The sequence below is a fragment of the Symphodus melops genome (assembly GCF_947650265.1).
Source record: "Symphodus melops genome assembly, chromosome: 4".
NCBI lineage: Eukaryota > Metazoa > Chordata > Actinopteri > Labriformes > Labridae > Symphodus > Symphodus melops.
The window spans coordinates 28,458,396-28,474,573 of record NC_136694.1 but is presented as its reverse complement, the minus strand read 5'-3'; the positions used below and the strand labels follow the sequence as shown (position 1 = coordinate 28,474,573).

Below are 16,178 nucleotides of genomic sequence, written 5' to 3'. Positions count from 1 at the left end.
GCTTTTTTGCTTCCGTTCCTCAGGTGAGAGCATTTTCGACATCGACAACGGCCGTAACGCTCCCCTGCACTCGCCACCGTCGGAGCACTACACCATCGTCTTCAACGTCTTCGTCATGATGCAGCTCTTCAACGAAATCAACGCCAGGAAAATCCACGGAGAGAGGAACGTGTTCGAGGGCATCTACAGGAACCCCATCTTCTGCAGCGTCGTCCTGGGAACCTTCGCCCTGCAGGTGACGCCTCCAGCAGCATCGTCGTCCCAAAACACACCGCCACATGAGCGGCGCTGGGTCACTCGGCGCCGCTGAGGGCGACAGAGTGAAACGCTACTGTATCACCCTCCCGCTGACAAACGCCAGGCAGCTGCACAATACGTCCTCCAGGTGGCGTTTAAGGGAATCAAATGATGCTGGTTTACATTTGATATCAGCAGGAAGTTTCAGAGTTTCTGATTATAAATGTCTTTGAGTTACGACCACTACAAAACTAGTTGCGACTACGACAGACTACGACATGCATCCCGTTGCCGTGGAGACGCCGGCTGTTAAGTCTGAGGCCGCTACATAAAAATAAAATAAAACAGGGACTGAAAGCTGCTGTACAAGCTGCTGTGCTCTCTCTCTCTCTCTCTCTCTCTCTCTCTCTCCCCCCCGCTCGGGGTCGGCGTCGCTCGTCCGTCTCCACTTCAGTCAACTCAGAGTTGATTTAAGCAGATTTGACGTTTTTAAATAAATTGCTTCGTCATCTTTAGCGTTAAGTACGGACAGAGGTCCATCTGCATCCAGAGACAGAAGCGCTGCTTGGGGGCCCTCCAGACCAGTATGGGGCCCCCAGACCAGTATGGGGCCCCTGATAAACTTTAAACCACAGCATTGACTCAAACTGTGCAGATTTTTAGGAAACCCCCCTGATGGGCCCCATCTGACAGCACTCTGTGAAAATAATGAGAGGACGCAGGTTTGAGGGGCCCCCCATGAGTGTTTGCCCAGGGCCCCATCAGATCCTGGGAGCGCCCGTGTCCAGAGAGGCGAGCTGATATAAACCCAGACGGCGCCGACTGTCAGAGGCAGAACGGTTATAAAGTCTTTGACTGGCAGTAAAAAAAAAAATCGACAAAACTCGTTGGGGTTTTTTTTCCCATTATTTGGCAAACATTCCCTGAAAGGAAGTTTAACAAGAAATTTGGGAAATTAGAGTTGAAATAAATTCCAGGCAGGAGCTTCATAAACGTCGGCTTTAATAACAACAGAGCGGCGATTATTCATCACCAGCTTCATGTTTGCTGCCTCTTCATGAAACACTTTGTTAATATGAGTCAGTTATTTCCTGAAGCAGCTGGTTGATGTAGTTTTTAACAAACTTTACTCAAATGTAGAAGCTGGGGACTATTTTCAGCGGCGTATTAAACGCTGTGTGAGGCGGCAGCAGGATGTCTTTGATTGAGTTTAATTAGATTAAAGTGTTTTCACACCAGGGTGAAGTTCAGATACGAGAATCAGCTCAGTCTGCGTTTGGTTTTTTCAAAGTGTCCCGTTTGATTTCCTCCTCAGATCATCATCGTTCAGTTCGGAGGGAAGCCGTTCTCCTGCACGGCTCTGACCATCGACCAGTGGCTGTGGTGCGTGTTCATCGGCGTTGGCGAGCTGCTGTGGGGACAGGTAAGACCGAGGACTAGAACCGTGTGTGTGTGTGTGTGTGTGTGTGTCGGAGCAGGAAGTGAACAAAGTGAGGACGATGAAGAGGTTTGTGGACGTTGTCTGTCACACTCAGCTGCTGCAGTGTTGCCATCACTACGATCGCCATGGTAATGAGCTCAGCAGATGAAACCAGCGCGACCCCTGTTTACACACACACACACACACACACACACACACACACGCACACGCATGAATCTGCTAAACACACACACACACACACATAATTAAAACTCTATTTCAATGGACATTCTTATATACACACACGCATACATAAAAATACACACACATATAAGATACAGCCGCACACAATCGAATGCATGTTTGCTAACATGCACACACACACACACACACACACACACATGCACATTTATAAAATACCTCACACACACTGACATCAAATGCAGGATCCTGACACACACACACACACACACACACACAACACACACACACAGAGTCAAACTTACATAAAATGCATCATCCTGTTAACACACACACACACACACACACACACACACACACACACACACACACACTCACACACACACAGACGTCAGCAGCGTTGTGGGTTCAGGTTGAGGACACGCTCTGACAGAAACAGGCTAATCTCAGTTCTGTTTCAAACGGCGACGAAGTGACAGATGTATAAAAATGTGAAGAGCAGCAGGAGGCTCGCTGCGTCACCGGGAGAATCAACAACACTTCTAATCTGCCTTTCTTTATTAAGAACATAAAGTAGGTCATCATCATCATCATCATCATCATCACTATGAGAAGAGGAAGAGCTGCTTTGGACTTCACGACAAAAAAACAAAATCTCCTCCTCGACATTTAAAACAGGTGATCGAATGTGAGAGCGAAGAGGAAGCTGCTTCCAAACGCCTTCTGATGTCTGAGGAGGAGTCATGTGACAGAGATGATCACATGTCACATGACTCCGGCTCTCCTGTAGTATGAAGCCGTAACGGGTCGATTTGACCTCTTCCAGCTTCTCTCGGGTTGACGGTGAAGTTGAGCCAGTAGGAAGCTGAGGAGTGGCAGCAGTTTGAACTCAGGCACAAACATGACTCATCAAAATCAAAGCTGCTGCTCTGTGTTTTTTGTTCCTCTCGAAGCGGCTTCTCCTCGTCCGTCTAATTAATGAAAGGTAACATTAAGATCAATGGCAGCATAAAAGAAGATCTCTGCGAGTGTTGAGATTTTTGGCGATAAAAAGAGGCCGTGCAAGCCGAGTCGTGCGACGCTGGCTAACTTACAGAAACACATTTTATTGGCAGCGTTGTGGTGAAAGAGTTTCATCAGAGAGAAGCAAGTTCCAGCAGTGTCAAAACACTGACAGCCAATGAGAATATTTTTGCAAGCGAGATGGCGTGCAAATTCTTCCCGTCTCCCACACACCTGTCATGAGCAAGTGAAGGGTTTTTTTTTTCATTTAAGAAAATAAAAGACCCAAAAAAAAAGGAGGGGGGGGTTGTTTTTATTTTGCAGGAAAAAGGTGAAATTTTAATCTTTTATGATGGCAAACATCCCCGAATATTTAAAGGTCAGGAGATTTTCCCTTCATGACATCACAAAGGGCAGTAGCCCCTCCCCCAGGTGGGTGACACTCCCACAGCTAGGTGTTTGTTCTGCCTTCTTCACCGTAAACAATAGGACATGGAGCGAGAAAGCTCCAAACGGTTGTCACGGTAACCTGATTCAACGACTTAACACACGACTTAATTTTTTCCGTCTTTATCAGCTGATCTCGGCCATCCCCACGCACCACCTGAAGTTCCTGATGGAGGCGGGTCACGGCACAACGAAGGAGGACATCCACGAGGAGGAGCTGACGGAGGGCGCCGATGAGATCGACCACGCCGAGATGGAGCTGAGGAGAGGCCAGATCCTGTGGTTCAGAGGTCTGAACCGCATCCAGACGCAGGTACGAACACGCCGCTCTGCAGACTTCATGTTGACTCTTTGTTTATCTGACACCAGGCTGATTTACTAAACCTGTTCTCTCCTGTGAGCTGCAGGAAGTCCGCAGAGAAGATGTCGTTGTTGTTGTTGTGAATCGTTGTTTTAACCATCAGAAGCTTTTCAGATTTCACATCACTGTCGTCTGCAGAACAAACGCCGCTGCACTCCACGACCATCAAATAACGATGAGAGGAAGCAAAAAGGAAGCTGAGAGCAGAGACAAAGTGTCGCAGCAGAAATGTTTCAGGAAAACAAAAACAAAAAAAACATTTCTGACAGCTTGTTGGAGCTGCAGTGAAAGTTTGTCAGGAGTGTCAGGAGTGGACTTTTCATGTGCTCTTCACTTTGAGCTGCAGCTGCCCGTCACATGCACTCGTATGTCAGTGTTTGGTTTTAGAGATCGGACCGTGGATAGAGAGAGAGAGAGAGAGAGAGAGAGGGGAATGATTCAAACCCGGGCCGCCCCGCCCGTGAGCAACGCGGCTGCAGGCGCTCTTCACTTCTGCTTTACGCCGACGTTCAGGATTGAATCCCTGAGTGAAACACAGACAGTAAAAAAAAAAGAGTCTCTGTGTTAAATCTGAGTCGGCACTAATGAGACAAAAGAAGTACAGGACGTAACGTACGAGGTTAGAAGTTACACAGAATAAAGAGAGGAACAACTCGTCTCTTCCTTTTTAAATATTGTAAAACCTTCGATCAAGTCAAAGTCAGAACTGTTTGTTCACCTGAGGAGGACGCAGGAAACACTGATGATTTATTAAGTTCATCTCTTCGGTGGGATTGAATAAGTTAGATTATTTTTTTTTTTTTTCTGCGGTGTAGTTTTTAACTTTGAGCCCCCCCCCCCCCCTGTTGAGCAGCAGCAGCGCTCTGTGAATCCCCTCACAGCGAGTGAAGAGGAGGTTTATGAATATCTCAGCGCGGGGATCAAATCTGGAAAAATAAGACATTCAGCAAAAGTACCAGCTCTGCGTTTCAGGTGCAACGGTGAGAGACATGAAGTCAGGGAAGGACTCAAATCTGTCCTCCGTGTTCAACATTTTCAGCTGCGTGTTTGTGTCGAGGACAAATCAAACCTGAGCCGAGTGTGTGGACGTTAACACAGGCTTTTAAACACACACACACACACACACACACACAGGAGTTAATTTCACACTCTGCTGCAGAGCGGCACAACAGAATGACTTTATTAAAAGGCTAAATTAAAGACGGCATCCAGCGTAGGACAAAAAAAAAGCTCGTTGGATATTTTAACGTTTCAGTCAGTCGGTGTTGGAAGCAAACAGCAGCGCCTTCAAAGCCCCGCCTTCCCCTGTGACTCATCGCACAGTCTGGGACTTCATACTCTGTGTGTGTGTGTGTGTGTGTGTGTGTGTGTGTGTGTGTGTGTGTGTGTGTGTGTGTGTGTGTGTGTGTGTGTGTGTGTGTGTGTGTGTGTGTGTGTGTGTGTGTGTGTGTGTGTGTGTGTGTGTGTGTGTGTGTGTGTGTGTGTGTGTGTGTGTGTGTGTGTGTGTGTGTGTGTGTGTTATCCTCCTACAGCATAGATCAGCTCTTACTGAGCGTTAGCATGTCCACAGGCAGTCCCCATTCAGTCCCTATGGGGTTCATTAGCCTCGATGCTAACACCCACCTGCAGTAACAGCAGCCAAGGCTCTGCTCTCCCACACACACACACACACACACACACACACACACAGAGGTCAGGTCTGTCCTCTCAGCAGTGCACTAACTTGTTGTTATTGTTGCTGCAGGGTAACCACTTCTGAATTATTAATAACTTTATCTGTCGCCTGCTGAGTCCTCTTCACTTCCTCCGTTTGACCTCCGCTGAAGCTTCCTGACGAACCTTTCACTCTCGGAAAAGTCTGGAGAGCGACGACATATTATATAGTTTTCCAAATGTTTGTCCTTTCCACAAAAAAACATCAAACTTCACTTTAAAGCTCCAGAAATCAGATTTTTTTTTTTTTTTTTTTTTTTTTACGTTTTAATTTAAATCGGCTGTTTTTGTTGTTTTTTTGCCTGTATCAAACGTTCCTGTTATCAGCTGCAGCAGACGTCAGCTGTTCTTCAGCTCAAAGCCATTAAACACTTGGAAGGCAAGAAACGGGAAATTTTACTGAAATATGCTGATATTATTCCAATTTGATAAACAGCCGCGTGTGATCCAGCTCCATTGTGGATCCACGTCAGAAAAAGGTCGTTTGCAGTTCGGCCTGTCTTCACTCTTTAAAGCCTTTTATCAGCCGACCCTGACTTTGTGAAGAGACGATGATTCATCGGGAGGAGGTGGTGACCAAACCCTGAGCTAGAAGAGAGTCGATGCTGCTGTTCTTCGATACTCTATAAAAATGTTTCTACGCAGATTGCGAGCCCTGTGATTGGTCTGCTGGATATCATCTTATTTCCTGCAATTTAAAAAAAAGGAAGAACGCCTTGTTTGCTTTATTAGCTTCAACTCCGCCTTAAATATCTGCTGATTTGGTAGATGAGGAGCTCCTGAGCGGACGTGCGTGTGCAGAGTTTGACAGCTCTGATTCTGATGCTTAAAAAAAAAATCCTCTCCATGAAGCTGCAGAAACGTGGTGAAAGCAGGAAGTGATGCAAAGAGGAAGAGAAATAAAGCCCTCGCCCTCATCTGTGTCTTCAGCCATCCGACACGCCGAACAGTGGCGAGGACGCTCTCTCCTCGCTCGTTCATGTCTGCGTATCTGAATATCAGTCTGTCGTCCTCTTGGGACGGGGGGGGGGGGGGGGCACTGAAAAAGGCTGCAAGCTAATTAGGTTCTTATCTCTCCACGCTCCTCTTCCTGTCCTCCTCCTCTCTAATCCTGGTGGGCAGCGATGTGCCGCTCGACGCCTCGCCAGTCAAACACAGTGGGGGAATAATTGGTACAAGCAGCACCTCGCTGACGAAACTTTATCAGCCACTCGGAGAGACGCATGTTCTCGTCTCCGTCCTCGATGAGAGCTTTCAGCCCCTGAATTCATCGCTCGCTCTCTCTCTCTCTCTCTCTCTCTTCTGACAGAGCTGCTTCTGGACGCTCACATTTTGTCGTTCACGCTAAACGACAGCTTTCACTTTCTTTATGCTCGTTTTCCTCCCTCTCTCTCTCTCTCTCTCTCTCTCTCTCTCTCTCTCTCTCTCTCGTCTACTTCCTGTCTATCGACGTGAATATGTTTCTCGCTGCAGAACGGATCGATGCCGTTTTACCTCGTCCTCCTTCAAAAAGACGTGTTATCTTTGTCCATGAAACACACATTACTCAGCTTCAGCACTTTTCAAAACATTATTTATTAAATTTAAAGGTGAAATATATCGTCTCCATCTTGTAGAAACACCTGGAGAAACATGCGATCGCTGCAAAAATCTTAACAGTAACAGCAGCCCGTTCTACGGAAGCCCAAAGCGGACATCCACCCGTAACGTTTTTTCCGTATCGAGTCGATGAGATATCGACTTCTTTATCTGGTGAAAATGACTCAAATGAAGCCGTGACCAACTTTAGTTTTCTTGAGATGAATAAGTGGAGACCTTGGTGGCGCCGATAGCGCAGCGGCAGCGCGCGCACCATGTTGCGAGGCTTTGCTCCTCGCGTGGGCGGCCCGGGTTCGCGTCCGGCCTGTGGCCACTTTCCCGCATGTCTCTCCCCACTCTCTCCCTGTTTCCGACTCTATCCACTGTCCTATCAATAAAGGCAAAAAGGCCAAAAAAATAAGTGGAAACCTCAAGAAATGAAAAATGTCCTCTCTGGGCTTCCGTAACGTCCACCAATTAATCCCAGAAAAGATTTTACAGACTAAGAATGAAGCCTAAAGTTGTACAAACGGTTGTGAATCATAACTTGTTTCATTTTTAATCAGAGACAACAAGCCGCCACCTGTTTTTATAGACCAACAAAGCTTTGAGGAGTCGAGTTGTTCCTTTGTGTTGAAAAGATAAACAGCCGAGGGAAACATGGTCGCCATACTTCTATTATTTTCTTTATTACAAACATCTGATAGATTGTTGACACGTCACCTCTGTTCTGTTTCATCTCTTAAACAGCAGCTAATGTTCACTCTCAGGCTCTCTCTCTCTCTCTCTCTCTCTCTCTCTCTCTCTCTCTCTCTCTCTCTCTCTCTCTCTGTTTGTGCTTCACTTGAACTGTGAAATATCTGATCTTCAAAATCCAAGCTGTCTAAGTTTACCACTTACCTGTCTTGACCCTCTGACCAGGTGTCTCCCTCTCCTGTCGTCTCGCTCTGCCTCTCTGCTCTCTAACACTGTGGCTGTCCTTCCTTCAGATGGATGTGGTCTATACCTTCCAGACGGGCCAGGCGGCGGTGCCCGGTGCCCTGCGCCGCCAGCCGTCCGTCGTCAGCCAGCACAATGACACCACTGCCGCCAAAACTCTCTCTAGCCCCACCCACGTAGGGCTTAGCTCCTCCTCCTCTCTCACCAACTCGGCTGGGGCTCCGCCCCCTGCTGCCGCTGCTTCCTCCTCCACTGCAGGCAGTGAGTCGTGACCTGAGGCCAGCTAAACGCCACGCCTCACACGGCTGGACTCTCTTTGTTTCTCTGTTTGAAATGCATGAAACACTGAACTCTGCATGACTCTTAAAAACCTTCATACTGTTTCTGCCATCAGCTCGTCTGCACATCATTTTCAACAACTGGCCGGTACAGCGTCATAGCTATCTATAAAAGCTGGATCACCTGTGACTGCTGTCCAAGTTCAACATTCACTTATTTAGCTTTATAAAATTAAAAACAACCGTTTGGCAAGAGCTAAAACCTTTCATTGGAAATCTCCAAATATGAAGCAGTAACAAAAGTGTGCTAATAAAGTTATTAAAAAGAATTAACAGACCATAATCAGAAGTAGAGATGTTGAGTCAGAAGATGTTGAAAGATGCAGTTCATCGTCTTTCTTTCTGAGTCAACGTTGGTTAGCCTAGCGTAGCCTAGTTTAGCCTAGCCTCGTCTAGCCTAGCTTAGCCTAGTCTCGCCTAGCCTCGTCTCGCTTAGTCTAGCTTAGCCTAGCCTCGCCTAGCCTAGCTTAGCCTTGCCTAGCGTGAGGAAAGCAGGAGGAAACGGCGAGAATGGCTCCATCACAAAAACAAAACATGGAGCTTTTTTCTTAATTCACACAAATATGTTTTACAAAATATTCCCAAAACTCAAACGTAGCTGTTTGAAAATGAAAAAAAGAGACTTAAAGTCAGATAATTTTAATAGTTTATAGTTAGTTTTTCTACTTTTGTACTAAAATGAAAATAAATCCGACTTTCTTCTTGAACTAAAAACACCTTTTATGTGCAGACAACCGGTGACCTTCTCACGTTTGTTCACCTTCCTCTACTGCAGCTTTCCTTCCATCCTTTCTCTTCCTCGCTTTAATACCTTTCATCATTTTCACCCGGCCCGCTGCTGCTGCTGCTTCCCCTCCTGCATGTTGTGGAGATTTAAACTCGTAACACGCATCTATTAACCCTTGTGTGACTTTCTGCCTGACGAGTCGATGACAGATCACAACTGTGGGCCGACCACGAGAACGAAGCTGCAGATCGTTCGGATTCATGACGTAGAGGGGGGAGGGCGAGGGGGGGTAAAAAAAATCCCTGTTCTAGTTTCTTTGTTGTTTTTTTTTCTCCTCTCTTCGTCTTTCTCTGAGGCGACAGCCTGGGCAGCGAGATAATTTTATGGGTTAATCCTGAGAAGGGTTAAATCTGTCAGGCTCAGCAAGTCTCTCATGGTTTAAAAGCCAAGAGCTTTTTTAACTTGAGCATGTGTGTGAGTGTGTGTGTGTGTGTGTGTGCAGTGGTAACATGTATGCTCTAAGCTGCAGTGCTCAGCCTGCAGCTCTCCTGTGGTTCAGTAATAGAGAGCTTTGAACTGCAGGGTTATTAATTATGATGAAGAGTGTCTGCTGGTGCGTATAAATCAGTGTGATCAGCTGCAGCCTCCGTGGATTCATGACAGAGAAAATGACTTAAGGCAGAGAGAAGAGAGCAGCGAGAGGACAATACGAGTCCGCTCTGAATGTGATTATAAATACTGAAGTGTGTGCGTGTTTGTTGTCTTCCCCAGTGTGTCTGTGTGTGTGTGTGTGTGTGTGTGTGTGTTGTTTACTGGGGCAGCATATCGTTTGAACATTTCTCACTGCCAACACCATGACGGATGAATTAACGGTTTGTAAAGGCAGGAGGCAGAATCCCAGAGCCTGTACAGGTCACATTTTTCATGCATGTCAAGTATTGTTTTTATTATTTATAGACTTTTTTTTTTTTTCTTTTTTGTTATAAATCAAAATATTTTAATGTTCATTTTCTTTACGAATTTCCACCTCAGCATCCTGTCAACAATAGAAAGGATCTACTTTAAGATTTCATGTTGTGACCAAACTGACCAAAAATTATTTTTATTTAATTTTATTATTATTATTTATTATTATTTATTTATATATATATATATATATATATATATATATATATATATATATAATTATTATTATTATTATTATTATTTATGTTTAATATTATATTTATTATTATTATTTTATTTATTTTATTATTTAAATATTTGAAGCTTTCTAACTTTTAATTAAACAATGTGCAACATGTAAAAGTCTCCGATGAGTGAGACGCTCGGGGTCCCGCTGGTCGTGTTGTTGTCGGAGCCGTGTTTACGTCACAGCTCCTCCTCCTCCTTGAGTGTAAATGAAAAGCTGTTTAAAGTTGAGGACAAGAGAAAAGAAGAACAACATACTCGCTGCGTTTTTGGATCGCCGATTTGTTTTTTATGCCGAAGCTCAACGGCGACATCTTGTGGATCAAAAAGTCGCACTTTGTTCCTTTAAGGGTGATTGTTTGTGGGGACACAGACTTCCTGCTTTCATAAGGACAAAAGATGTTTCGTTTTAAATATAAACATTTTAACCTACACTTGAACTTATATAATTTCTTTTTTTTTTTTTTTTTTTTTGCTATAATGCTAGAAACTCCGTCCATGGCTCGACACACTTCATCGTCCTCGTTGTTACTCTGGCAGGTCGGCCTCTCAGCCCTTCTGAAAGTTAGACATGAAAATAAAGCTAAAATATCGGACGGATAATTAGTTAGTTCTTCCTCCAGTGTTCAAGTAGTCTTACCTGCCAGCCGGCAGCACCTCTCCTTCCCAACAGACACAGATTCGAGGACTCGTCTCGTCGTTATCAAAATCGATTTCGTACAACAATCCATCCCAGACAGTTTCTCCGTCTGTGTTGATGCAGCCCGAGGCTGCCCTGGAAACCGCCGCAGGGGTGATGAAATCCACCGAGGCTTCACACCTTAACCCTTCACCAGCAGCTACCAGCTGCTTCAGACAGATTGCATTTTTTATGATTTGTCACTCTTTTTGAGAAACTCTTCTCGCCAGGACTTCAGTCCTAAGATCACGTTAATGACCTCGGTTGTGCTTTTGAGGACTGAACTTGGCAGCGACGATCCAAACTTTTGATTCAAAAACATTGGAAGCTGCTAAAGCCTCAGGCGAGGAACAAGTGCAGTCGATTAAGGGTTCAGAATCACGTCTTCGGCGGTCTCATAAAGGTTAAAGGTCAGCTCTTCACAACCTTTGGACACGTTGGTGTGGTATTGGAATATTAAAATGAAGGATAGTTAGGATAGTTAAGACCCGCGTGTGGGTGACTTTCAGGGCCTCAGACTTATGACTTGTTTATTGGACACATCAGCAAAAATACTGATTGTTGGAGTTTATTTTAAAGGAATTTATTCGATTCATGTTCAGGGGTAAGGTTTAGAGTTTTGGTTATTGTTTGAATGACCCTCCCATCAAATGAAAGTCAGTCTATCAAATACCCCTAATGTGACGTGTTTGTTTGCACGATGTGACCCCACCCCCCCCCCCACCCCAAAAAAAAATAAAAAATTTGTTTGCTGCTTGTTGATTTTTTTGTTGCAGTTCCTCATCGTGCATTGCAATATCATTTTTTGTGGACATCAGTTTTCTCATCAAGCCGACCTGCATCACTTGTCGTTTTGTGGTTTTGCACCTCCTTGCCTGTATTCAGACACACGACCACCATGTGTCCCATCAGCCCCTGCTGCCCGTTTGACGTCACGTTTTCATGAATGGATTCTGGTCTGTTCGTCTGCCAGTCACCTGACGTTTCTTTTTCTGTTCTGGTTTCAGATTAAGGTGGTGAACGCGTTCCGTAGCACCTTGTACCCGACTAGCCCAGAGTCCCGTAGCTCCATCCACAGCTTCATGGCCCATCCCGAGTTTGTCCCGCTGTCCGAGGAGGAGGCTCGCATCCCGCCCATCGAGGAGACCGGAGACGAGATCGACCCCCTGCCAAGCCCCTCCTCCGGGGCGGGAGGAGGAGGAGGAGGAGAGCCGCCGAGCACCTTCCCCTGCAGACGCGAGTTATCGATCTGAGCTCCTCTCTCCTCTTCCTCCCTTCAGCATCATGTGTCATCCCACCAACCGAACTGTTGCACCAAGGAGGAAAGTCTTCACTCTGTTCATCCCGTCATCCTGCACGCACACACATGCTTCACAATGTCCCCGTCCCCCCCGTCCCCCCCTCCCCCAATCATCGCTGCCACATTGTGTCTTGCATACTGACTGTGGCGTCGTTCAGCCTGTAAGTTTGTCCCTCCACCACCACCATACATGTATCAGCAGAGGGTGGAGTCCAGAGTCTCCACTGTGGGAAGGCCTGTCCTCGTCCATTCATGTTCATTTTTTACTTGATGATCCCTTTTAAAGAAAAGTTTTTAAACTGTGTTGGTTTCAATCTTCTTCTTTTTTTTTTTTTCTTTTTTTCTTGCGGGACTCTCAGCAGCATGTCGTGTTCTGTACTCGCTTTCATTCCTGCGTAACGCTTCTCAAAAACGGCACCGAACTTTTCTAAAGAGTGCAGTGATTCTCATGTACATACGCTTTTGCTCTTCTACACAGCTAACGGCCGGGTTTGGTGATCAGAACATTTTTAGGCAAATGCAAAAATGTAATCTTTTATTTTTGTCTCTTTTTTTTTTTTTTTTTTTTTTAACCTCCTACAATCGTTGATTGAAACTCCCGAGAATGTCCTGTGAGTGTGACACTACAGTCTGCAAGGTTCAACTGTTAAAATAATGTTCTTCCCTTTATCGTGTCTGTACGTGTCACTTTTTCTTTCGCTGCTGTGTTGCATGTGGAAGGACAGAATGTCAACTGCACATAAATATATCTTAACATTACGGCGTCCAGAGAAGGCTCGCTCTCTGCTCATCTCACCTGAGTCGGGGGGTTCTGGTCCTCTCGGCCCCCCCCCCCCCCCCCCCCCCCCCTGTAAGTCCACAACGTTGAGAGGAAACAGGAGTGTGCTTCACGTTTCCCCCCCCTCCTCCTCCTCCTTCTCTTATAGAGTGCATGTTATGTTTCGTTCGTGTTGATTCGCATGATAACATTGGAATGAATATTTGCGATTCTGTTTAGACAACCGTGTGTTACGTCAGTCTGCAGCAGCTTCCGTTCAGAGCTCTTGTCAACTTCCTGAATGCCGGAATGAACTTCCTGTTTGCACAACAGGACGAGATCAGACTTGTCAATACGCAAATCATGTTGAGAAAACTAAAGTAAGGTTCCTTCTCAAAGCAAAGAGCCAATCCCAGCTCCCATCGGGGGGAAAGTCGGGTTCTTTCACTTGATACCTCTCTTGCGGTTGTCCCAGCCGAGGCAGCGCTGATGAAATGAGGCCACAATAGTGGACAGATAGTGGATCCGCCCCATTCTGGACCAGCCTGATCTTGGCCCATCTTTGCGTCAACAACAGCAGATTGATTGGTTTCAATTCATCGACGTTCCTCACCCGAAACACTCCCCTGGTATCTAAGGGGTTAATCATTTTAGTGCATCAAGGACACCCATGACCAACTCCCCAGCATCACTTCCTTCTCTTCCCTCTACCTTGTTTCAGACGTGTAGTTGTTACACCAATCAAATATTGGACCACATGTGACCATGACACTGTGAGGTGAGACCCCCCATCGCGAATCACTGCCCCGCTGTAATGACATTACAGTCGACCAATTCTGCATCCAGTGGACCCTCACAGCGACAAAGAAAGATCCATTCGGGCTGAGCTCTCGTTTACTGTCAGAACAGAAAATAAACATTACTGCCAAAATAGAAATCCTTGTTGAAGGATGTTCTTCATTTTCAAAGGTCGCCCCCACTTTCCTATCACCTCCTCAGAAACATCCCAAAACTCGGGTCTGTGAAAGTATATAATCAATGCAGCAAGAAAAAGGTCCAGAATGAAGTGAGGCATGTTGACCACTTCAATTATCTCTTTCCAGCGTGAACTAGTCGAGCGGTTGTCTTAGGTTTCACCAACCACAGCAACTCCAATCGTCAACGTGCCATATTGCAGCTTTTTGGTTGTCTTCATGTGTTCTGTAATTTCCTAAAACTAGACGACTAGATGATCTAACTATTGACAAGTCTGTTCTGGGTCACAATGCAAGATCTTCAGTTCCAGAAAAAAGGGGGGGAAGTTAAAGGATCTCTGAACTGTTTCTGGACCGTCTCTCTGTGTTTTCAGACATCTTAGTACCAAGTTCCTGTATTTGTCGAGAGTTTCAGGAACAGTAACTCAAATCAGTGACATTGCACAGCCGGCAGAGGAGAAGGGTGTGAAATCATCATCATCATCCCTCGCCGATCTGCTGTGATTGATTAACAGTCGTCGGCGTGGCGGCCACGCTGAGGTTCATGGGAGACTGATGATGATGACACCAGTCGGCCTGTAGAGTAAAACCCACCGTGTGTCAGTGCTGACACTCGGTACTTCCTGCCTGCCGTTGTCCACAGATTACTGTCTTAAAAGAAGAAGGAATCATCGACCAATCAGAGGCAGTGATGCGTCTAATCCCCTCTTAGTCCAACTAGCAGCCATCAAGCTATCTTTGAACTAGGACACGTTATTGAAGTAATGTGCTACTACTGCCATATTTCCAACTTTCTCGTCACAGCTAGGTTCTTCCTCTCCCCTCTGATGAGCTTTTTCTATGTAACTCAGAGCCATATTTTATAGGTTGTCTGTATTGTTTTTTATCTCATTGTTATCAAGGTTTCCTTTTGGACTTTTCCCAAACCCCCAACCTTCCCCTTCCTCGTCCCCCTGGCCCTTTACTCCAAACACGACCAAAAAAAAAAAAAAAAAAAAAGCAAGGAGAAAATCTTCAGTCGTCACTGCCGAACCAAGTTTAAAGGACCTCTACAATGTTTACATGAAAAGCAAGTGGGTGGCAGTTCGCCTGCGCTTCTCTCATCCGACCACTTCCCTTTCATTCCCTTGCTTTCCTGAATCTTAGAGTTACTATTTAACTAAATGGGGAATCTTTCTTGCATGGTTTTCATATAAAATTCAATGTTTTGCTCATTTTTTACAATTCTTCTGTATTTTTATATTAAGTACTTTTTAATATTTTGGAGATATATGAATATATATGTATAGGCAGAAAAGTTTGGTGACAGTACAGTACATGAATGAGATTAATCTAACGTGGACTCTGTCTTTTTACAGCTCTCTAAATATTTATGCCACGTGTGTCGTCACCTAATGTTAGGGCTCAGAAACCTGCAGTGACTTGTTTACTTCCTGTCGGCCGTTCAATTGGAATCCTAACAATTTTATTCTCATCAGCCAGCCCCCCCCCCCCCTCCCCCCTTCAAATGAGTATATTCACTTTATCTAAAATGTTGTGATACACTACAGGCGATGTGATTTTGAAGTTATCCGACTCCAGTAGAGTTCAGCCAATGCAACGTGAATACAGCTAACTGTATCGAACATTAAATGGGAGTGTATAATTATTTATCCAACCTCTGGATATCTTTGTTTCTGTACTTTTGAAGCTTCTACGACTGATTTTCTTTGAATGAGTGGAATGATTCTGTTTTTCTAACTGACTGATGTCAGAGCTGGTGACTTTAAAGAGGATCGAAGCTGTGTTCCCGACTCAGGCTCCGCCTCCTTTTTTTTAAGGGGCGTGTCTGCCCAAGTCCAGAAAAAATGTCTGATCCCTCAGATGGACCCTAAATGGAAAAAGTCACTTTAGGACCAAAGCAGAGCTGGCCCGAGTCATAAATGAAACCCGTGAGTTGCTTTATGACACCAAGACAGGAAGTCAAAGATCAATCAGAATTCAAATATTTTCCTGAGCTCGATAAAGTTTGTCGGCTCGAACCCAAAAGACCTGGTGACCTTTACGACCCAGTGAAATTATTAAAGGATGATTGGATCTCCTTGAAAGATTGATCCAAAGCCTGAGACTATACTATATATACAAAATTGGACCTCCTGCTTTATGTCGATTTCCCTCCAATTGGGATCTTAATTTATGAATTACCAATGGTGATGTATTGAAGAAAATCAAACGATTAAGACGTACAGATTTTAAATATGTTAATACTTTTTTTATTATACTTAATCATTGGTATCACCTTTTAAACCCAGAGGATAAGTCCATTTGGTGGTCA

The 16,178-nt window shown here is 45.2% G+C and overlaps 1 protein-coding gene across 1 annotated transcript in view; it reads left to right on the top strand.

Moving 5' to 3' along the window:
• Positions 1-15,529, top strand: part of LOC306823106 (plasma membrane calcium-transporting ATPase 2-like) — a gene marked incomplete at its 5' end in the record, with an annotated part of 49,365 nt that extends 33,836 nt beyond the window's left edge. Inside the window, 4 exons of the mRNA XM_079342471.1 lie at positions 24-235; positions 1,553-1,660; positions 3,438-3,620; positions 11,841-15,529. Of these exons, the coding sequence (XP_079198597.1) occupies positions 24-235; positions 1,553-1,660; positions 3,438-3,620; positions 11,841-12,086 (749 nt within the window). The 3' untranslated portion in view covers positions 12,087-15,529. The remainder of the gene's footprint in view (positions 1-23; positions 236-1,552; positions 1,661-3,437; positions 3,621-11,840) is intronic.
• Positions 15,530-16,178: the final 649 nt, after the last annotated feature.